This window comes from Grampus griseus (genome assembly GCF_964374135.1).
Source record: "Grampus griseus genome assembly, chromosome: 2".
Lineage (NCBI taxonomy): Eukaryota > Metazoa > Chordata > Mammalia > Artiodactyla > Delphinidae > Grampus > Grampus griseus.
In genome coordinates this window covers 26,961,734-26,986,183 of record NC_139018.1, presented here as the reverse complement: position 1 = coordinate 26,986,183, position 24,450 = coordinate 26,961,734, and the positions used below count along the sequence as shown (strand labels likewise).

General features: G+C 36.2%; 1 protein-coding gene across 5 annotated transcripts in view; it reads left to right on the top strand.

Annotated features, from left to right (window-relative positions):
- Positions 1 to 24,450, top strand: part of TTLL5 (tubulin tyrosine ligase like 5) — a gene marked incomplete at its 3' end in the record, with an annotated part of 304,702 nt that overhangs the window by 80,123 nt on the left and 200,129 nt on the right. For all 5 annotated transcript variants that reach the window (XM_082648276.1, XM_082648272.1, XM_082648275.1 and 2 more), the window contains 4 exons: positions 3,660 to 3,773; positions 4,049 to 4,140; positions 16,119 to 16,181; positions 21,370 to 21,408. In XM_082648276.1, the coding sequence (XP_082504402.1) occupies positions 3,660 to 3,773; positions 4,049 to 4,140; positions 16,119 to 16,181; positions 21,370 to 21,408 (308 nt within the window). The remainder of the gene's footprint in view (positions 1 to 3,659; positions 3,774 to 4,048; positions 4,141 to 16,118; positions 16,182 to 21,369; positions 21,409 to 24,450) is intronic.

Genomic DNA, 24,450 nt, shown 5'->3' with positions numbered 1-24,450 from the left:
CAAAATATTTTTGACTTTCTAGTCTGATTATTTTCCACTGGCTTCCCCAAAGACACAGGAAACCTGGGTGGATTTTAGAGAGGCATTTGAGATACCTAGACTTCGAGAGCTACAACTTTTCCTATTTTTCTCCCTCTCAGCCTTCTTAATAGTTGACATTGAAGTAAATAGGTGAAGAGATTAAAGGAGTTTCTAGCCACATTTTTTTTTCTCTTTTGGAGTAGCATTGACCTTTTCTTTGCGCTCTGGTGGTATTTGTGGCAATAAAAGAATAAAACAGTCGGTTTATGGGAGTTAACAGCTGAAGCATTCATCTAACAAGCACCATTACCCCTTCCTTTTCTAACCTCCCAAAAGCCCCAGCCAGCAGCACCTGCTTAAACTCCTACCCACCCCACCCAAATAGCCCTCATGTAGGCACACAGTGTCTAGAGTTAGGACTGTGGACTGTGAGTAACAAAAGAGTGGTTGTGAATGTATGTAGGAGACAACTCTTTAAAAATGACTGGGAGAGTTTTGGAGAGCTAATTCATTGTTTGGGGGAGCAGGTTTAGATGAATAGAGGAAGATTGCAACATCATTATAATAGTCTCAATCTCTGGAAGCCAGGAATATCATGAAGCAGTTCCACAAAGATGAAAATTAGGTCCTAGAAAAGCAAAAAAAAAAAAAAAAAAAAGTTAAAAAGATAAAAACGAAAAGTAAACAATAAATAAGCAAACAGAAAAAACCCCTAACAATGAAAAAACAGATAAGAGACTGAACCAACAAAAACAGAACAAAAGGACAAAAAAAAGGAAAATAATTTTTTAAAAATTGGATGTGCTCATTAGATGTTATTCAGTAGTGACTTGATCCATGTTCCTATAAATATGACCATTCCTTAAAACTATTCCTAGAGGTAATAACTATTTCTTAAAATATTTTTTCTTATTAACCTGGTAATACAGTTAATCAGCATCTTAAAATAACATTCTTTCTATTCTAAGATGCTTAATCTTTATTTTTATTACATCATTAAAATGAATGCTTACTTCATATTGTCTTCTTTCACAATTTCAGAGGACTTCAAGATATTCTTAAATAGTGTGAAGTGATAAGGCAGCTTGACTTTGGAGGATTTACTGCCAGTGGCTTTCTGATCAAAGCCATGCTGTCACATGTGAGGTAGATAAGTCTTTTTAGCAAACAATAAGTAGTGTGTGAAGATGACAGAAGTCCTCAAAACATCCATTTAATATTTTGGCTTTTCCAAGTTATATGCTAAATAAGAAGTCACACTTTAAAAAATTTTTTAAATGATTCTATTACTTATATTGATTCCCTTCTTAAATCTTAAACATTCTTCTTGATTTCCAACATGTGCTGTATAATGTATTTCCAGAGATCAGAAGGGAGTTAAATTTTTTCCCAAAATCCTCTGCAAAGTTTAATTCTAACCATGGTTGATCTATGTGTCAGCACATTATTCATTTACTTATTTGTTCAAAAAACATTTATTGATCTCCTACTCCATCCCAAGTACTGTTCTAGATGCTGAAGATACCACAGGAAAAGTTAAAGAGATAAAAGTTCCTACCTTCACTTGGTGCTTGTATCTGCTCATTTCGTGGTTTTTCTTCCATGGAGTTTCCTATCAGAAAATCTGTGTTTTATAACTCCATGCTAACTTTGAAGATTAGTATATATTGGTCTCCCTTGTGTCCAAAGGTAAAGCCATTCATGGTTGTTTATGTACAGGTGTGCATTAGTCTGCATGGGCAGCCATAACAAAATACCATAGACTGGGTGACTTAAACCACAGAAACTTATTTCTCACAGCTCTGGAGGCTGGGAAATCCAAGATCAAGGTGCTGACAAGGTAGGTTTTGTTCTGAGGCCTCTTCTTTTGGCTTGTAGGTGGTCACCATCTTGCTGTGTGCTCACATGACCTCCTTGTGCTTGCTCAGGCAGAGAGAAAGAGAGAGAGAACAAGCTCTCTGGTGGCTCTTCTTTTTTTTTTTTTTAAATTAATTTATTTATTTTTGGCTGCGTTTGGTCTTCGTTGCTGCACGCAGTCTTTCTCTAGTTGTGGCGAGCGGGGGCTACTCTGTTGCAGTGCACAGTCTTCTCAGTGCAGTGGCTTCTCTTGTTGTGGAGCATGGGCTCTAGGCCAGTGGGCTTCAGTAGTTGCGGCATGTGGGCTCAGTAGTTGTGGCTCGCGGGTTCTAGGGCACAGGCTCAGTAATTGTGGCGCATGGGCTTAGTTGCTCCGCAGCATGTGGGATCTTCCCAGACCAGGGCTCGAACCTGCATCCCCTGCCTTGGCAGGCGGATTCTTAACCACTGCACCACCAGGGAAACCTGGTGGCTCTTCTTTAAAGGCTATTAATCCCATCAGACCAGGGCCTCACCCTCATGTCCTCATCTGACTCTTATTACTTCCCAAAAGCCCCATCTCCACATACTGTCACATTGTGGGGGTTAGGGCTTCAACGTAGGAATTTTGGGGCAACACAAACATTTAGTCCATAACAATGAGTATTGCTGAAAATGTCAAAAGTTAGTTGTCAAAAAGCCTTTCCATAGACTGTGTATACAAAAAGAAAAATAAACAATGGTTCCTGATGGTAGGGCTTCTTCTGTCTGGTCAGAGTTACTTCCAGGACTCTAGAGAGACAAATTATACCCCCATTTCTTGGATTATTCCTTATTCTTTGTAGTTGGCAGATTTATTTGCCTTATTTTTTCAGTCATCTTTTTCAATAATAGTGTGTCTTCATGCTTCATACTATTTGATTTCCTTTGTTACCTTTGTATTTCTCTGCTCTCATAACATCAAAATCTCTTAAAAGTTTTGTTCTCCAACAGCCTTCCTGATCATCATTCAGAAGCTGAAGTAGCCAGATCATCTTTGGGGATCCATAAGGAACATGACCCACTTGGCTGCCTCCTTGGAGTACCCAAGGCAGTCATCCTAGATCCAGTGTCTTGTAGTCTAGCAACTACAGTGTTTCTCAAGTTGTAGCCTTTTGCTCACAGCTCTCTTCTGTGTCACTGATAACTTTCATCCTAATATTTCCCCCTCAAGTTCTAAAACATCCCACTGTCCAACTTTTTCATCTGTGACATAATAGATTGCTCCTGTTTCTCGGTCTTTTTTTTTTTTAATTTTATTTATTTATTTATTTTTATTTTTTGGCTGCGTCGGGTCTTCATTGTGTTTTTCTGTTTTATGTCTTACTTTTCCTAACTTTACTTCCCCAGTGCTGAAAAGAATATAGTTACTTACTGAAATAAATACATATTTAATCTTATGTTGAGGTTATTTTCAGATTTTTTTCCCATATCTTTCAAACTATTAAATGTATTCTAAAACCAAGATTAGGAATAAGTTACTAGCTTACAAAGCCACGTGGACATCTTTCTTTCTTTTTTTAATTTGTATCTCTCTTAACCCATAGTGTTTTCCTACTATTCTATTTTCTCTTCTTTTCTTTGAGTTTACTGGCTTTCATCTATTTCCCAGGGTTTCAGGCTAAGAGATCAATTACAGAAAATGGGCTTTGGATTTGAGCTTATACATGTTATGAAACATAATGGTGTTGAGGGACTGACTAGAGGGAAATGAAGAAAGGTGATGAAAAGATATTTTTGTTTTTCTTTTTTCTTCTCCTTAGCGTTGCCGTCCACTCTCTGCCAGTGACGCGGAAATGAAAAACCTTGTGGGCTCAGCACGGGAGAAGGTGCCGGTGAAGTTAGGTGGTTCTGTGCTTGGTCTGTCAATGGAGGAGGTAAAGATAACTCTATTTCGGGCCTTTACGGGTTAACATAGGCTTCAGTGAAAATTAGTGAGTGATTCGTAATATTCATGACCAACTCATATCTTATACTGAACATGGGAGAAATAGCTTCTCAAAAAAACAGCATCTTAAATGGAATTAATTTCTTCCTTCATGCTTCTTTTGTATTCTCGGTTCATAACTCTCTTCCTCTGTCCTATTACCACATGGATTACAGTTTTTAAAATAGGTACTCATTTTATTTTATTTTCTCTTCCTCCGTGTAGATCAAAGTTTTACGGAGGGTGAAGGAAGAGAATGATCGGAGAGGTGGATTTATTCGCATATTCCCTACATCAGAGACATGGGAAATATATGGGTGAGGTGACTACCTTTTTTTTAAATCTGTACTTCAGGTCAAGAGAATTGGATTAATTGTGACACAGTATCATCACTGCTCTCCACATGGTGCCTTTCTTACATTTTTTTGTTTATTTATTTATGACAGTATGAATATTACCCAACCCTGCATTATTCCTCCCTTTTTTCTAGTTCCCTTCCTTCTTCCTAACTGCCCCCTAACCCAGGGTTAGACACTGTCCTAAATTTTGTGATTATCATTACCTTGATTTGAAAAAAAAAAAATTGGTTTATCATCTATATGTGTGCTTAAACAATAAATTACTTACTTTTAATCATCTTTGAGATCAAGTTTACATGCAGCAGCATCCATTTTAAGTTTGATGATGAATTTTGACAAATACAGACATCAGTTTAATCACCACAATTAAGATATAGAACATTCCATTACCTCCAGATGTCCTCTCATGCCCCTTCACTGTGAGTCCCCCCATTACTGTGAGCCTCAAACATCTACTGACTTGCTTTATATCACTGTAGTTTTTCTAGAATTTTATATAATAGAATCATACATTATATATTTTTTGATGTCTGGATTCTTTTGTTTGGCATAATGTTTTTGAGAATTATCCGTGTTGTTGTGTGAAACAGTAGTAGTTCATTCCTGACTATTGTTATGTACTATTTCATTGTATGAATATAGCACAATTTGTTTATCCATTCACCTGTGTGGAATATTTGGATTGTGTCCAGTTTTGGGCTGTTCTGAAGAAAGCTGCTATTATGAACATTTATGTACAAGTCTCTGTGTGGATATATGATTTTATTTTTCTTGGATAAATACCTAGGGGTGGAATAGGTGGGTCGTATGAAAAGGGATAAGAGATAGAACCATTTTACATTTTGCCAATGATGAATGAGAGTTCCATTTGCCTTTCCATCCTTGCCAACACTTGGTGTTGTCAGGCTTTTTAATTTTAGGCATTCTAGTGTGTGTGTAGTGTTTCTCTGTAGTTTTAATTTACTGTTCTCTGATTAATAATGATATTGAGCATTCATGTGCTATGGGCCATTTATGTATCTTCTTTTTTCCATTTTAAATTTTAAGATTTTTATCTTTTTATTATTGTGTTATAAAAGGCTCTTGATACAAGTCCTTTCCCAGATATTTACATTATAAATATTTTCTCAAAGTCTGTGGCTAGCTTTTTCTTTTTTATAACAGTGGCTTTCAAAGAACAGAAGTTTTAAATTTCAATGAAGTCCAATTGGCCAATATTTTTTTAAGGTTTATGCATTTCGTGTTTTCTAAGAAAACTTAGAAAAGAAATCTTTACCAATGCCAACTTCACAAAGCTTTTTCTCTTTTGTTTTCTTCTAGAAGTTTTGTAATTTTGGCTTTTATATTTAGGTCTATGATATGTATTGATTTAATTTTTATGTATGGTGTGAGGTAAGGGTTGACTTCCATTTCCTTCCATATGGATGTCCATTTGCTCCAGCACCACTTTTTGAAATTATGTTATTGAATTTAACTTGGCGTCTTTATTGAAAGTTAACTGAAATATATATGTATGTATATTTCTAGACTTTATTCAGTTTCACTGATCTACATGTTTGTCTTAATATCTGTAGCTTTATACTAAGTCTTGAAATTAGGTAGTGTTGTAAGTCTTCCAACTTTGTTCTTTTTCAGAAGTATTTTGACTATTTTGTGTCCTTTGTATTTCCAAAGAAATTTTAAAATTTCTTTGTCAATTTCTACACAAAAGTCTGCTGACTTTGGATGGGCATTGCATTGAACATATAGATTAATTTTGGGTGAGTGGATATTTCAGTAACGTTGAATTTTCCAATCCATGAGCATGATATATCTCTCCATTTATTTAGGTCTTCTTTGATTTCTCTTAGCAATATTTTATAGTAGTTTCCAGTGTAAAGATCTTGAACACGTTAAACTTATCACTTAGTATTTCATGCTTTTGGATGATATTGTAAATGTTATTTTTAACAGCTTTATTGAGTGATAATTGACATACAATAAGTTGCATGCATTCAAATTGTACAATTTGATAAATTTTTACATATGTATATATCTATGAAACTACCACCACAATCAACACAATGAACATATGCATCACTACCAAAAGTTTCTTTGTTCTCCTCTGTAATTCCTCTCTCCTGCCCCTCCTTTTCCCTTCCCTGCCTATTCCTGTCCCCAGGCAGCTACTGATCTGCTTTCTGTCAATAAAGAGGAATTTGCATTTCCTAGAATTTCATAAATAGAATTCTGTTGGTTGTTCTCTTATTTGCTTTTCTTTTTTACCTGGCAAGATTATTTTTTGATTCGTACATGTTACAGTATGTATCAATGGTTTAATTTCTTTTTATTGTCAAGTAGTATTCTGTTATAGGCATATATCAGAATTTGTCTATCCTTTCATCTGTCGATCAATATTTAGGTTGTTCCCAGTTTTTTGTTATTGTAAACAAAGACTCTATGAACATCTATATAGAAGTTTTTGTCAGAACATGTGCTTTCATTTCTCTTGGGAAAATACTTACTTGTGGAATGACTGGATCATATCATTGTATATGTGTAACTTTTTAAGAAACTGCCATATGGTTTACCATTTTACATTCCTATCATAAATGTATGAGAGTTCCAGTTCCTCCATATCCTCACGAACAGTTGGTATGGTCAGTTTAATTTTAGCTCCTCTAGGAGATGTGTAGTGATATCTCATTATGGTTTAATTTGCATTTTCCTAATGATTAATGATGTTGAGCATGTCTTCATGTGCTTGTTTGCTGTTCGGTGAGCAAATATTTTGCCCATTTTTTAAATGAGATTATTTGTTTTCTTATAATTAGTTTGTGAGAGTTCTTTATATTTTCTGGATATAATTCTTTTATCAGATGTGGGCTTTGCAAAGATTTTGTCCCCCAGTATGTTACTTGTCTTTTCATCCTTTAAACAGTGTCTTTTGAAGAGGAGAAATTTTTAATTTTGATTAAGTCCAATTTGTCCTTTTTTTCTTTTAATTACTGTGCTTTAGTATCTAAGAAATCTTTGCCTATCCCAAGTTTTCTTCTATTTTTTTAATAGAAATGTTGTAGTTTTAAGTTTTACATTTAAGTCTGATCCATTTTGAATTAATTTTTGTATATGGTATAAGATATGGATCACAGTTCTTTTTTTTTCCAGATGGATATCCAGTAGTTTTAGCATCATTTTTTGAAAAGACTACCCTCGCTCCATTGAGTTGTCTTTCACTTTTGTGGAAAACTGTGTGGGTCTATTTCTTTATTTTTTATTCTTTCCCATTGATCTTTTTGTTTTTGTGCCAATACAGTGCCACACTGTCTTGATTACTGTAGCTTTATAAAAAATCTTGTTCTAACTTTGTTCTTTTTCCAGGTTGTTTTGGCTATTCTAGGTCATTTGCCTTTCCATTTGGATTTTAGAATTAGTTTGTCAGTTTCTACAAAAAAGCCTGCTTGGGATTTTCATTGGGATTGTATTGACTCTCTAGATCAGTTTGAAGAGAATTGACATCTTAACAATATTGAGTCTTCCAACTCATGAACAAGGTATATCTGTCCATTTATTCAGGTCATCTTTAATTTCTCTCAGCAGTGTTTTGTAGTGTTCAATGTACAGGTCTTTTACATTTTTTTGTCAGATTTCTTCCTAAGTATTTAATATGTTTTGATGCTATTGTAAATGATTTTTTAAAATATTTATTTATTTATTTGGTTGCACCAGGTCTTAGTTGTGGCACGCATGTGGGATCTAGTTCCCCAGCTAGGGATCGAACCCAGGCCCCCTGCATTGGGAGTATGGAGTCTTAACCACTGTGCCACCAGGGAAGTCCCTGTAAATGATTTTGTTTTGTTAATTTCAGTTTCTGATTGTTTGCTGCTAGTACATAGAAGTACAAATGATTTTTCCATATTGATCATGTTCCTATAATCTTGCTAAACTCACTTATCAGTTATTGAAAGTTTTTGGAGATTCCATTGGATCTTCTACCTAGTTGAAAATGTCTGTGAATAAAGACAGTTTTCCTTCTTCATCTCCAATCTGGATGTGTTTTATTTCTTTACTCTTGTGTGATTACACTGGCAAGAACCTCCGGCACAGTGTTGAATAGGACCAGTGAGAGCAGACATCCCAGTCTGGCTCCTGCCTAGGGTAAGCAATTAGTCTTTTGTCATTAAGTATGATGTTAGTTTTAGGTTTTTCATAGATGCCCTTTATCAGATTGAGGGAGTTCCCTTTTATTTCTCTTTTGCTAAGAGTTTTGATCAGAAATTGTTGTTGGATTTTGTCAGTTGCTTTTCTGCATCACTCGACATAATCATATAGTTTTTCTTTTTTGGTTTGTTAATATAGTGAATTACATTGATTTTTGAACGTTAAACCCAACATTTCATTCCTGAAATAAACTCTACTTGGTCATGATACGGTATCTTTTTTATATATTGTTGAATTTGATTTACTGAAATTGTATTTGGATTTTTACATCTATGTTCATAAGAGATACTGATCTGTAGTTTTCTTATAACGTCTGTGGTTTTAGTATGAGGATAAGATATATAAGATATTTCAGTCTTTGGTTTCTGGCCTCACAGAATGAGTTGGAAAGTGTTCTCACATCTTCAATTTTCTGGAAGAATTTATGGAGAATTGGTATTATTTATTTCTTGAATGTTTGATAAAATTCACTAATGGAGCTGTCTGGACCAGGAGTTCAGTTTCAATTTTTTTAACAGACATAGGACTGTTCAGGTTATCTATTTCTACTTGAATGAGCTTTGGTAGTTGGTGTCTTTTAAGGCATCTGTCCATTTCATATATGTTGTATTTATAAGCATAAAATTGTTCATAATATTCACTTATCCTTTTAATATCTATAGAATCTGCAGTGATGTTACTTTTCTCATTTCTGATATTGGTAATTTGATTCTTCTTTTTATCCTATTCAGTCTGGCTAGAGGTTTATCAATTTTATTGATCTTCTAAGACACCCAGTTTTTAGTTTCATTGTTTTCTTTTCTATTTCTGGTACATTGACTTCCCCTCTAATATTTATTATTTCCTTTTTTTAACTTACTGTGGGCTTCATTTGCTCTATATTTTTCCCCTAGTTTCTTTAGGTAGAAGCTGATGTCATTGATTTGAGACCTTTCTTCTTTTCTATATGTGTTTTAAGAGCTATAAATTTCCTACTAAGTACTGTTTTTGCAGCTTCCCATACATTTTGATTGTTGTATTTTCGTTTTTATTCTGTCTTTGGCCTGTGGGTTATTTATAAGTGTGTCATTTAGTTTTAAAATATTTGGGAGTTTTTCTAGAGGTTTTTCTTTCAGTGATTTCCAATTTACTTCTGTTGTACTGAGAACATACTTCGTGTAAGTTGAATATTTTAAAATTTACTGAGACTTGTTTTATGGTTCAGAGTTTGATTTATCCTGGTACAATGTAACATGTACATTGAAATATATATATCCTGCTATTGTTGGCTGATGTGTTCTATAAATGTCTATTAGGTCAAGGGATTCGACAGTTTTGTTCAGATATTCTCTATTTTTAGTAATTTTATAATTATCAAGAGTCTGGTGTTGAAATCGCCCATTGTAGTTGTGACCTTGTCAGTTTCTCCTTTTGGTTCTGTCAGTTTTGCTTTTTATGGATTTTGGAACTCTGTTATTAGGTACATCTGCATTAGATTTGTTATGTCTTCTTCATAAATTGACTTCTTTATTGCTATGAAATGTCCCTATTTATCCTGGATAATGTTCTTTGTCCAGAAGTCTATTTATCTGCTATAATATACCCACTCTAGCTTCCTTTGGTTTTTTTTTTTTTAAGTTTAAGGTGTATAGTATAATGATTTGACTTACATCATGAAATGATTATCACAATAAGTTTAGTGAACATCCATCAGTTCATAGAGATACAAAGTTAAATAAATAGAAAAAAGCTAAAAGAAAAACTAAAGAACTCTTAACTTTCATATATAACATATAGAAATGTTGCTTCTGTTTATCATGTTGTACATTACATCCCTGGTACTTATTTATAACTGGAAGCTTGTATCTTTTGACTGACTTCATCCAGTTCCTTCTCCCCTCACCCCTATCCACTCCAGCTTTCTTATGGCTAGTGTTTGCATGCTGTATCTTTTTTCATTGTTTTACTTTTAATCTATCTTGTGTCTTTATAGTTAAAGTAGATTTCTGTCAAAGAAGGAGGTCCTGCCATCTGTGGCAACATGGATGAACCTGCAGGGATAATGCTAAGTGCAATAAACCAGACAGAGAAAAACAAATATTGTATGATTTCACTCATATGTGGAATCTTTTTTTAAAAAAGAAAGTAGGGCTTCCCTGGTGGCGCAGTGGTTGAGAGTCTGCCTGCCGGTGCAGGGGACGCGGGTTCGTGCCCCGGTCCGGGAAGATCCCACATGCCATGGAGCGGCTGGGCCCGTGAGCCATGGCTGCTGAGCCTGCGTGTCTGGAGCCTGTGCTCCGCAACGGGAGAAGCCACAAGAGTGGGAGGCCCGCATACCGCAAAAAAAATAAAGAAAGAAAGAAAGTAGAACTCATAGAAACAAAGAGTAGAATGGTGGTTGCCATGGGCTGGGGCAGGGGAAATGGGAGCTATGGGTCACAGGGTACAAACTTTCAGTTTTAAGATGAATAAATTATGGGGATTTAATGTACAGCATGGTGATATGGTTGAGTTTAGATATGCCAAATTACTATTTGTTTTCCATTTGTCTAATGTGTCCTTTGTTCCCTTTTTATTTTCCCCTGCCGGCTTTGGATTAACTCATTTCTCTTGCCTCTTTGGTTTGCTTTTTTTAAAGTGTGGTTGCTCTAGGGTGACAATATGCATCTTTTACTTACCACAGTGCACCTTAAAATAATGTTATACTATTTCAGGTATAATTTAGAAATTTTACAACCAGTATAATTCGATTTCCCCCTCCTGTCCTTTGGGCTATTATTGTCCTGCATTTTATTTCTATATGTTATAAATCCCATAGTACATTGGTTATTTTTGTGTTGAACAGCTTAGGGAAATTTAAGTATGAGGAAAAGTCTCATAATTACACATTTACTACAATTTCCTCTGTTCTTCCTTCTTTTATGTTGATCAGTTTTTTATCTGGCCTCATTTTCTTCCATCTGGAAAACTTCTTTTAGGATTTATTGTAGTACAATCAATTCTCTCAACTGTTGCTTGTCTGAAAAAGTCTTTCTTATATCAATACTTTCAATTTTTGAAAGATTTTTTTCAGTGGTTGTAGAGTTCTGGGTTGGCACTTTTCTCCCGACACTTTAAAAGTGTTTTGTTATATTTTGACTTGCATTTTTCTCATGAGAAGTGTGCAGTAATTCTGTGTTCTTCTGTGCATAATGTGTCTCTTTTTCTCTGCCTGCTTTTTAAAATTTTTTTAACATCTTTATTAGAGTACAGTTGCTTTACATTGTTATGTTAGTTTCTGCTGTATAACAAAGTTAATCAGCTATACATATATCCCCACATCTCCTCCCTCTTGTGTCTCCCTCCCACCCTCCCTATCCCACCCCTCTAGGTGGTCACAAAGCACTGATCTGATCTCCCTGTGCTATGCAGCTGCTTCCCACTAGCTATCTGTTTTACATTTGGTAGTATATATATGTCAGTGCCACTCTCTCAGTTCTTTCCAGCTTATCCTTCCTTCTCCCTGTGTCCTCAAGTGAATTCTCTACATCTGCATCTTTATTCCTGTCCTGCCCCTAGGTTCTTCAGAACGACTTTTTTTTTTTTTTTTTTAGATTCCATATATACAGTATTATACAGTATATACAGTTAGTATACAGTATTTGTTTTTCTCTTTCTGACTTACTTCACTCTGTATGACAGACTCTAGGTCCATCCACCTCACTACAAATAACTCAATTTTGTTTCTTTTTATGTATCAGCCTGCTTTTAAGATTATTTCTTTATGACTGATTTTCAATAGTGTGATTATGAGGTATGCCTTGGTATCACTTTCTTCTTGTTTCTTCTACTTGGGATTTGTTGAGCTTCTTGGTCTGTGGGCTTATAGTTTTCATCAAATTTGGAAAACTTTTGGCCATTATTTCTTCAAATTTTTTTTCCATTTCCCTCCTCTCCTTTTGGTACTCTGGTTACATGTTAAATTGGTTGATGTTGTACTATAAGTCTGGCTCTGTTCATTTTTTTATACTTTTTCTTTCTTCGTTTTGGATGGGTTTCTGTTTCTCTGTGTTTGTCAGTTTAGTCATCTTTTTGTCTGCAGTGTTAAATCTATTAATTCTATCCAATTAAATGTTCATGTCAGATATTTTACTTTTCATCTTTACAACTCCCATCTATTTCTCTTTATATCCTCTTTTTCTCTTTTTTTACAATTATTTTCAGGATTTCCTTTAGATTCTTGTGCATATATTGTGTTTATAGTAGCTGTTTTAAAATCTGGTTCTATTATCTCTATTGTTTCTAAGTCTGTTTCTATTGACTGATTTTCCTCTTGTTAATGAGTTATATTTTTCCTGTTTCTTCACATGTACAGTGATTTTTTTTAATTAGATGTTTTAATTGGACATTGTAAATGTTGTATTGTTGTGTTCGGATTTTATTGCTTCTGTAAAGCCCATCGAAAGTTTTTTTTGTGGCCATACACTTAAGTTACTTGTAGATCAGCTCAATCTTTTTCAGCCTCATTTAAAAGCATTTGTATGGTTTGTTTAGAATAGCTTTTTGTTTAGGTGTAGGATAGTTCCACTACTGAAGACTCTTTTGGGGTGTCTATTAAATGACCCCCATATTCAATGAGATCTCTCCATTCTGGCTGGTGGGAACTCAATCAATTGGCAGCCCTGTGTGAACTCTGGAAAGTATTCAGCTTACACTTTCTCCTTAATGTTCTTTATCCTGACAGTTGCTCCTTGCACAGCCTTGTGGACTTTCACCCTATGCCTGAGTAGATCTGTATTCACCCAAAGACTCAAAGGGTCCCTTGTGATGACTTTTTTGATTTCCTCTTATGCGTAGCTTCTTCCTCTCCAGGACATAGCTTTGAAAATTTTAGCACTTCCTAGAACTTTGATCTCTGTCTTCTCAACACAGAGACACTTGGGTTCTACTTGAATTCCTTCTTTTTCTGCACTGTCTGGAATTGCATCTAGGTGGGAAGGTGGAGCAATCAGAGGGCTCCCTTTATTTATTTCCCCCTTTCAGTTATCACAGTCCTGCACTGCCAGTTGTTTCATGTCTGGAAACAGTTGTTTCATGTATTTTGTGCACTTTTCTAGCTGTTTATGGTGAAAGGTCAGGTCCTATAGCAGTTATCATATCATATGTAGAAACAGAATTCTGTTGATAAGTTTGTATTGCTTTTGAACTTCTTCTAAAAAACAGTATGTATTCTTCCTTTTTCATTCAGTATTATATTACTAAGGTTCATTTTGTTACATGTAGCTAGAATTCATTCTTTTTCAGTTTATTTTATTCTTCTGTGTGTTTATACTGCTGTTAAATTTCCCATTCTCTTGTTGATGGTATTCGACTTCTTTCTGGTCTTCTGCTGTTAAAGACTGCTGTGCTCTGAATATGCTTATATGTGTCTCCTAGGTATATATCTAGGGCTGGAATATATCTAGGGCCCTAAGATATGTGAATGTTCAACTTTAAAATATAATGCTAAAAAAAAAAGTAATGCTAAATTGTTTTCCAAAGTGACTATATAAATTTATACTCCTGTTAGCAGTGCCTAGGATATCCCGTTGATCAATATCTTCTCTAACACGTGGTACTGTCAACTTCTTAATTTTTGTCAAAATACTGAGTGTAATATGATATCTTATTTTGGTCTTGATTTGCATTTCTCTGATTACTAGTAAGATTGTACTTCATTATGGGGAACACATTTTTCTTCCTCTGGTGACTAGCTTCTGGTTGGGACATTAGTGGTTCTAAGTAGAGCCAAAACTTAGAGGAATAAAAGAAAGAACTAGTTCTTGTCTGTTTTGTTTTGAAAACCCAGCTGTTCATAGAGAAATCTTTTTATCTTGCAAAATATTCTATCCATGTAGTTTAGTTACACCTTATAAAGACCCAGGAATTCAACAAAAAGATATTGCTTGGCTTTTCAAAATTAGACTTTTATCTTTTGATACGTTTTTGAAGAGGTTGAATATTTGCAATTACTAGACAACATATCTTTTAATTAATGAAAGTGGAATCCTCTTAAGTTTTCAAGAGGCAGGACCCTAATTTGAGTACCTTTTTCTAAGGAACCAATCACAGATAATGTTGGGGTTTCTTAGGGAGTCCAGTAATGATGCCTTCCTTTCCTGGTTTGGTTTTGAACCAGTTGAGATGACAAAGACTAAGATAGATGCAGGCCAAAATATCACTTTCCATACTCCACATTGATGAAGTCTAGGTTGGGAGACTTGATTATATCTATCTGCAAGTTAATGCACTTTCTGTTGACCCTCAGAATTGGACAGATTTACATACCCATTTTTAGGCAAGGTTGGTCTGAGCTGTGCATCAGGAATACCTGACCCTGTAGGAGTACCAGAGGATATGTGCTTCCTAAGGAGAGATTATCTCCCCAGAGAAAGAAGGGAGAAGCTTGTTGAATTTTTCCTAAATTACCAACCTGGTAAATCACTCCACCTCTCCCGGGACCTTTGAGAAAAGTGGAAGAGAACACCAAGACTTTTAAACTAACTGAGTTATTTTCATGTAGTGTGGGAAAGATGTATTTATCTGCTAACAAATATGTCTTTTTAATTAATATATATTTATTGAGTATCAACAAGTAACTAGCACTATGCTTGGTGCTTTGGAGTAACAAATATTAGATAAGGTCCCGGTCCTTTGAGAGTTAACAGTACTGATGATGGAGAAATTACTTATACATGTAATAAAAATAGCTCATATTTGTATAGCTCTTTGTAATTATGATGTACTTTATACACATCATTGTTATTCCTATTGTAATGATAAGGAAAATAAGCCTCAGTAAAGTAATGTGACTTATCCATGATCACACAGTGGGACTTGATTCAGGTATTTTAACTCCAGATCCTGCTTTTCCCCGCTGCATCATGCTGCTTTCCGAGAAGAGAAATTTTACTCTATGATGCAGCGTTTGACAAGTCCCTTAGGCATACAGTGAAGGCAGAGGTAGGAGGCCGGGACAAGGGCACCTCTGTAGACTTGGAGCAGTCATATCAGGGAAGGTTTCATGCAGCACAGTGGACTTGAGCTGCTTCTTGAAGGGTAGATTATGGATAAGTAGAGAGGGTGTGAGGAGAAGGTGTCCAGACAGAGGCAAAAGGACCAGTGGGAGGTGTGGTGTGAGAGGGTTATAAGGAGACTTGTCTGACTGTACTTTAGGACCCACGTTGGGTCTCTGTGTGGAGAAAGGGTGAATGAATTGATGGTATAGATGACCCAACTTTTGAAACCTTGTAAGAGAAAGTATATGCCTCCTGCAGTTGGCATCAAGGAGCCATTGAAAGCTTTTGAGAAATAAGATGATTGAAACAATCTGTCAACATTTTCATGCCCTTTATGCACCTCCCATTCCCAGCTTCATTTGACCTCTTTTCTAGCTATACGTGATTTTTGGTGGTGGTTTTATTTTTGTCTTTCAGTTGTATTCTCTGAATTTAGTATATCAGCTTTTATTAGTCCAAGAATTCCTGACTTTTCTTTCTTTTTATTTTCTAATTTAAGTCCTCTTTATTCTTTTCATTTTATTGTATTTTCTGCTATTCTAGTATTTTATAATATGATTTGAGCAACTATCTCCTCCTTTGTCACTTTAGAGACTATATATTTTTAGAAACAGTATATAAATAACCTGTCACTCTTGTGCTTGATTCATGTTTTTATTTCTGTATTTTCCCCTTCAGCTAAGCTTTAAGAAATAAACAGTTCCTCTCTTTGTCTTTCAGGTCCTACCTTGAACACAAGACCTCCATGAACTATATGCTCGCGACACGTCTCTTCCAGGACAGGTGGAGATTTGCTAATCTTATAAATTTAGTAGGACTAGGTCACAAAATTAAGAGAAAGTACGTGCAAAAGAAGAAAAGAGGCCTTATAAAAGTCTTCAGTAATATCTGATAGAAAGAGCCTTACGGAAAACACAATATAAAACCTCATTTTTTCAGAATTCGTTAACTCTCAGCACTTTGTAATATTTCCAGATGCTACAAAATTAAACCGTAAAGATCTTTAAGCAATCTTAACACATACCCTAAAACTTGTCCTTCTTAAAGGACGGACTTTACTCAGTGCCTTTTTACTTTCAGACGCAATTTTAACAGACATGATTATCTGTTTTTCTAGACTAGACGAGATTAGAAGGATCAGATTAGAAAAGGTGGAGGGGTGGTAATTCACAAAATAAATACAGTGAGAGTTGTAAGAAATGACAACTGATAACCTCAATACAAGGGAAAATAGGGGAGAAATGATGGAAAGCAGACATTGGAATTCAACTAGCACAGCAGTCAGGGACTGCTTAGTCCCACATACTTTTGTTGCCCCTGAGACATAACTGCATTACAGTACAGTTCAGTAATTGACTAACAAGGAACCTTAGTTATTTAAAGAAATCTGCATTATTTTCAAGGTATGTGTGCTTTTTTTGTGGGATTCTTAAAAATAGATACCCAGATTCCAGCCATTTCTTGTAATTTCATTATCCACTCTCAGGATCTATATGGGATTTCCAGTTTCTCTCTGTAAATTTGTGGTTATTACCATTGAGTAATTACACTGTGTAGCTTCTAACGAAAGAGATCTTGAGATTTACTTGGAAGACATAGAAGCTCAATTCTTTATATATAACCTGGTCCCAGTGCCCCACCCCCTACCTCCTCCCTGGAAGATTTTACAAGGCTTCTTTATCTTTACTTTTCAGACATTATACCGAGGTGTGTTCTGGCGTGTTACTTTTCATTATTTTGCTTTTGCAGTGGATGAATCCTTTCAGTCTGGAGATTTAAGTCTATTAACTGTGGGAAATATTCCCCTTATCCTGTCTTTCCTCTCCTTGTGGAACTTCTGTTAGATGAAATTTGGATCTTTTGCTCTATCCTCTGTATTTCTTTACCTTTTTCTCATACTTTTGATCTCATTGTCTCTTAGCTTTAAATTCTTGGAGATTTCTTGAACTTTGTCTTCTAAAATTCTCAATTGATCTTCAGCCTTACCTATTTTGTTACTCAGTACCAGCACAGAAGAGGATTGTTTGATCTACTTTTTTTTATTTTGGCAAGTATGATTTTAACATCCAAGAACTATTTTTGCTTTCTGACTAGTTTTCATAGTTTATGGATATAATATTAAATTTGTTCTGGTACCAATTCCAATGTGGAGGAGGTAGGGTGTTTCCCCTACAGCACCAAGCAGTTGCACCCTTCTGTTGTCCGAGAATTCAGTTCAATTCTGTTACTGTCTACCTGGAGATTAGCATCAGATTCCACAGTTTAAGCGTTCAGTCCTACAAGATTCCACCCCCATAACTTCAGATGCTCGTCACAGGCCCAGGTTGTTACCTTTACTTCTACCTACTGGCTGTCTATCAGAGCTTCCCACGACCCCTTCCTTGGGTGCTACTAATTTGCTAGAGCGGCTCACAGAACTCAGAAAAACATTTAACTCATTAGATCACCAGTTTATTATAAAAGGATATAACTCATGAACAACCGGATGGAAAAGACGCACAGGGCAAGGTATAGGGAAAGGGTACGGAGCTTCATGCCCTCTCCAGGTACACCATTCTCCCCACATTACCAACCCGGAAGCTCTCTGAACCCCATACTCCTGGGTTTTTATGGAGGCCCCCTTACATGAGCACGATTGATTAAATCATCAACCATTGGTAATTGAACTCTATCTCTAGCCCCTCTCCCCTCCCAGGAGCTCAGGGGGATGGGACTGAAAGTTTCAACCCTCTCATCACAGGGTTGGTTCCTCTGGTGACCAGCCCTCCATCCTTAGCTGATCCAAGGGCTTTCTGAAAGTCACCTCATTAGCATGACAAAAAACTCCTCTACCACTCATCACTTTTCAAGGGTTTTAGGAGCTCTGTGCCAGAAACAGGGATGAAGACCAAATATAGGTTTCTCACTATAAATCACAGTATTACAAATATCTTTTTACATCTCTCTGACTATCATAATTACTTTATTTAAAGTTCCTTTCTATTTTTTGCACTATGTTTAATTCTTCTGGATTACTTCTATTTGTTCATCTCATTCTTTCTAGTTTATGCTATTATATTTCCTGAAATATCTGGTGATTTTTGATTGTCGAGTCATATTTATAAGTAATGGACTGTTTGCTTAGGATTGGTAGTTTGCATGAGTTTCCTCAAAGGTTGTGTCAGTCTGTTTCTGAACTGACATGGACTCTATGCTTGAGGCTAGATCTTTCTGCAGTTGATCTTCCCATGAGGTAGAAGGAAGGTGGAACAGGCAATCTGGGAACCACCACCAAAATTAGGAAGCGTTCTTTTAGGGGGGAGCATAGCAATTAAAAAGATTTGAGATGTAATGACATATGTGCTTCTCTATTAACACATTCAATGATGTGTTAATAGCAGTGGGTCTAATAACTACCATAATTTAAAAAGTGTGATAAGTGTTGGCAATATTTTGTGACCCTGGAACAGCTCTAAAGTAATATGAAAAAACGTGTTATTTCTTTTGGTAGCAAAACCCCACTTATATAAAGACACAGACGTAGAGAATGGACTTGAGGACCTGGGGAGGGGGAAGGGTAAGCTGGGACAAAGTGAGAGAGTGGCATGGACATATATACACTACCAAAGGTAAAATAGATAGCTAGTGGGAAGCAGCCGCATAGCACAGGGAGATCAGCTCAGTGCTTTGTGACCACCTAGAGGGGTGGGATAGGGAGGGTGGGAGGGAGGGAGACGCAAGAGGGAAGAGATAAGGGGACATATGTATATGTATAACTGATTCACTTTGTAATAAAGCAGAAACTAACACACCATTGTAAAGCAATTATATGCCAATAAAGATGTTAAAAAAATCGCACTTATACTACTGTGGACGGTCCCCTACATGTATATGATGCTAAACTTCAGATAGAGGATTAATCTTTTTTCCCATCCAAATTGGTGCCTTCCCTGACTTCTCTCTTAAGGCTGCAGTAACAACTCCTGCTTATAAAGCATTCTAAAAACTTTGATTCAAAAAACATGAATTTCCCTGTTTAGCAAAGAAAGGCCCTCCTGATTTGCTCTTGCCTATCTTTTTAGCCTAATCTCCGCTTTTCAATACCAACCCATGGCCAATCAGACCGTATCTACTGCTCTTCCATGCCTCTTTATCCTCACATTCCCTTGGAATTCCCATACATTCCCTTGGAGTGGGCTTCAGTTTATCCTGAATTCTTATTCTAGCCATGGCCTTCATCTTCTTACCTAGACTAGAAGGAAGTTCTCCCCGCCCTTCTTATCCCTCCTTCTGATTTAGATTCCCATATTGTACATATTGTATTATAATTGTCTGTTTACTAACTACTCTGTCTAGTTTCAAGTTGGCTTTAAAGAGTAGGTACTTTGTTATGTTCATCTTTGTCAGTATCAAGAACCTACCACGTGGTAGGCACACACACACAAACATGCCTTAAAAAAATGAAATTGTGTTTGTTGCAAGCCCTAACATCCTCCATTAAATCTGTTCTCTTCAACCTGAACGGATGTGTTCTCTCTTGCAAATCCTGTTGCGTTACTGTCAGAACTACTTTCAAGCTAATTCTCTAATCATTTCATTTCATAATTGGTTCATTTTGTCTGCCTTCTCTGCCCTCCCCGACTCATCCCCCACTTACCCACCCTGCCCTGGCAAACAGTGTCATACCTACTGTCTCACAGCATGACAGTAATTTTAACCCTGGCTGCATGTTAGTAACACCATATTTGTGCCCTAGCCCTTCCCAGACTGAAGTCTTGTACTTACTAAAAGCTGCTCAGGTGATTATAATGTGAAGCCATGATTGCGAATTACTGGTGCAAACCATTATCTGATAAAAAAGTTAAAACAATAAAAGTTAAAATAATTTCTGATAATAAGTTGACAGTATTAGGACACTGGCACAGATAGAAGACACGGGAAGGAAAAGATAAAATGTTTCGGTGGAGACAGATTTTTCACTTGATTTTTCTATAGATAGAAGATCTTGGTATTGATTGCATCCATCTCCTTTTTAATAAACCAATATCATAGGTTACATGTTGTATGATTCCATTTATATAACAATTTTGAAAGGATAAAATTTTAGAATGGAGAACAGATTAAAGGAAGCCAGAGGTTAGGTTATAAAAGGGCAACATAGGGGGTCCTTATGGTGATAGGATTGTTCAGTATCTTGTCTGTGGATACATGAACCTACACAGTGATAAAATTATACAGAACTAAGTACACACACTCACAAATGAGTACAAATAAAACTGGGGAAATGTTTTTAAAAAAAGAGAGGATCAAAAAAAAAAAAAAAAGAGAGGATCAAGTGAAAGGAATTTGAATGAAAAACAAAAGCCAGTTTAAACCTGAATGGTACTTACTTCCTGTGGTTAGACCCCAACTCTAGTTAGAGACAATGAAGAACATCTCTTTTTTAAAGAGATTTTTTTAATTATGGAAAATCTATTTCTCATGAGCATCTTTTTTGAACCCCATGAGAATTGAGATTGGCTTCTTTCCCTAATACAGTTCAGTGCAAGTAGAAAGAACACTGGAGTCTGAGATCAAAGTTAATAGGTTCAACATTAAACCCTTTAAAGCTCTGACATTGGGCATGTCACAAAATGGTCTTATCCTGCTCCTTTTTATAAACGGGGCTCAACAGTTGTTGTGAAGAATAAGTGTGATTAGATTTGTGGCGAGATACACAAATGCAAGTAATTGTTAGAAATTTCCTTTAGAATTTATTTGTCCTCTTCCTTTTGTTTTTTATTGATCCTCCCTAAAGGTTATGGTACTCTGTTCTTTTCTGAGCATGTTCTCAGTTCATCTGTCTGCTTCTACCCCAAGATGCCTTCCCTGGCATAATTCTATGTTGAATTTCTGTAGTACAAATCTCAGAAGTGTGTGTGTGTATGTGAACTCAGGAGAGAATGAGTATCTGTGTAGTGCTCTAACCCACTTGTCCTTTCTAATTCTGTAGGGGAAACCCAAGAAGAAGCTTATTGACAGGAAGAACACGGTAACTGATTTTTGAAAGTTGAGAAGTTCTTTCTATGTGCATAATATGTGACCATACACAGGCTAAGCATGATACTTTATATAACCATTTCAGTTCGACTCAGCTTAAATAGTAACATAAAAATGTTTTCTATTGAAGCACTATTCTGTGGCAACTTTTTACAAACTAAGTTTGGGATTTATAATTTTATAACTACAATATGTCATTTCAGTGATAATAATAGTATTCTTGTTTGGCTATGTGAGAGAGCCCAAAGTATTAATGAGATTTCAAGACCTGTCTCATGCTAAATTCAAAGAAAAGGTTATGTTTTGGCCTTGACATACCTGGGGCATACAGCTTTGCACCTTATGGGACTGACCAGAGTTGCTTCCACTTTGCCTTGGAACTAAAAGTGTGAAAAATACCTGTGGCTCTTAATTTTGGCAGAGGAGAGAAAGGTCTTAGAAGAACCGCTGGGATGGCCTTGCGCAACTGAAGACTGCAACTAGAACAAAAACTCTTAACCCTAATTACACATCTTCTGGTTTGAGAGATTATGTAAATCCCCTTTGTGCTATTTCTCTGTACAAAGCAAAATGACAATAAGAAAGAAACCTCCTATAGCTAGCTTTTTGTTTTACATTTAAAAATTAAGATAAGGGGGGCTTCCCTGGTGGCACAGTGGTTGAGAGTCCACCTGCCAATGCAGGGGACACGAGTTCGTGCCCCGGTGCGGAAAGATCCCACGTGCCGCGGAGCGGCTAGGCCCGTGAGCCATGGCTGCTGAGCCTGCACGTCCGTAGCCTGTGCTCCGCAACGGGAGAGGCCACGAGAGTAAGAGGCCCGCGTACCGCAAAAAATAAATAAATAAATAAAATAAAAATTAAGATATGGGCTTCCCTGGTGGTGCAGTGGTTGAGGGTCCACCTGCCAATGCAGGGGGCACGGGTTCGTGCCCCAGTCCGGGAAGATCCCACATGCAGCGGAGCGGCTAGGCCCGTGAGCTATGGCCGCTGAGCCTGCACGTCCGGAGCCTGTGCTCCGCAACAGGAGAGGCCACAACAGTGAGAGGCCCGCGTACCGCAAAAAAAAAAAAAAAGATAAACTTGGTTTTCTCTTCCACATCTTTTGAAGCATAAATCTAATCCTTATTTAAAGAAGGAAAATATGATTGCCATTTAGTGTAGGGAAAACTGAGAGAAATCAAGTTTTGTAGCTTGTTTCCAAATGAAAGTCATGCTTAGTTTATAGATTTTCTCCAGTTACTAGTCAAGGAATATACTTCCTAGAGTATACTACTATCAATTTGGAAATTAGAAAAAAATACTTAAACAACCAGAATATTTAAAGATCAGTGGGTTTTGTCCTTTCTTTAGGACAATTTATATTGCCATCATTATGGGTTTTCTGGTGGTATAGAGGTATAAGCAAATAAAAGGTGGCATATAACAAACCTTATGCTGGAGCATGAAACAAGTCTTAATACGTTTGAAACGATTAAAATCATACAGAGTGTGTCCTTTGACTACAATGATATTAGAAGTCAATAACAAATATTTGGGAATTAAACAACACGCTTCTAAATAATACATGGATCAAGGAAGAAATCATAAGGAAAATTCAAAACATTTTGAACTGAACAATAATAAAAATATAACATTAAAATGTGTGGGATGCAGCTAAAGTACTGTTTGGTGGTGGTGTGTGATGGGTGTGACTTATAGCTTTATTTTTATTTATTTATTTTTTAAGCATCTTTATTGGAGTATAATTGCTTTACAGTGGTGTGTTAGTTTCTGCTTTATAACAAAGTGAATCAGTTATACATATACATATGTTCCCATATCTCTTCCCTCTTGTGTCTCCCTCCCTCCCACCCTCCCTATCGCACCTCTCTAGGTGGTCACAAACCACCTAGCTGATCTCTCTGTGCTATGCGGCGGCTTCCCACTAGCTATCTATTTTATGTTTGGTAGTGTATATATGTCCATGCCACTCTCTCACTTTGTCACAGCTTACCCTTCCCCCTCCCCATATCCTCAAGTCCATTCTCTAGTAGGTCTGTGTCTTTATTCCCGTCTTACCCCTACGTTCTTCATGACTTTTTTTTTTCTTAGATTCCATATATATGTGTTAGCATACGGTATTTGTTTTTCTCTTTCTGACTTACTTCACTCTGTATGACAGACTCTAGGTCCATCCACCTCACTACAAATATCTGAATTTCGTTTCTTTTTATGGCTGTGTTATATTCCATTGTATATATGTGCCACATCTTCTTTATCCATTCATCCGATGATGGACACTTAGGTTGCTTCCATGTCCTGGCTATTGTAAATAGAGCTGCAATACTTAATCAGAATATTGAATTTGTAATCAAAAACTTTCCTACAAAGCAAACTCCAGGTAGTTTCACTGGTGAATTGTATCAACATTTGAGGAAGAATATACACCAGTCTTACGCAAACTCTTTCAAAACCATAGGCAAGGATACTTCCCAATTCATTTTATGATGCCAGAAAAGTATGACATGAAAACCTGACAAAGACATTTTAAAAAATTATAGGCTAATATCTACATGAACATAGATACAGAATTTCTTAAAAGAATATTAGCAAATAGAATCCATCAGTATATGAAAAGGATAATACAGATGACTAAAGTGAGATTTTCCCCAGTAATGCAAGGTTGATTTAACATTTGAAAATTAGTCAATATAATTCACCATGTTAAATAAAGGGGAAAAAACCAGATCATCATTTTATTGCTGGAAAAAAAAAAAGAAAAACCCATGTGTGTTAAATTGATGAAATTCACCACATGTTTATGAGAAAAACTCTTACACATCAGGCATAGAAGAGAAATTCTTCAGTCTGATAAAGGCCTTCTATGAAAAACCTACTTCTAACGTCATACTGACATAATGAGGGTTACCCTATGATTAGTGATAAGGCAAGATGTCTGCTTTCACCACTTGTATTCCCTTTATACTAGAGGTCCTAAGCAGTACAATAAAGCAAGGGGAAGAAAAAGAAGTAAAAGGCATACAGATTAGAAAGG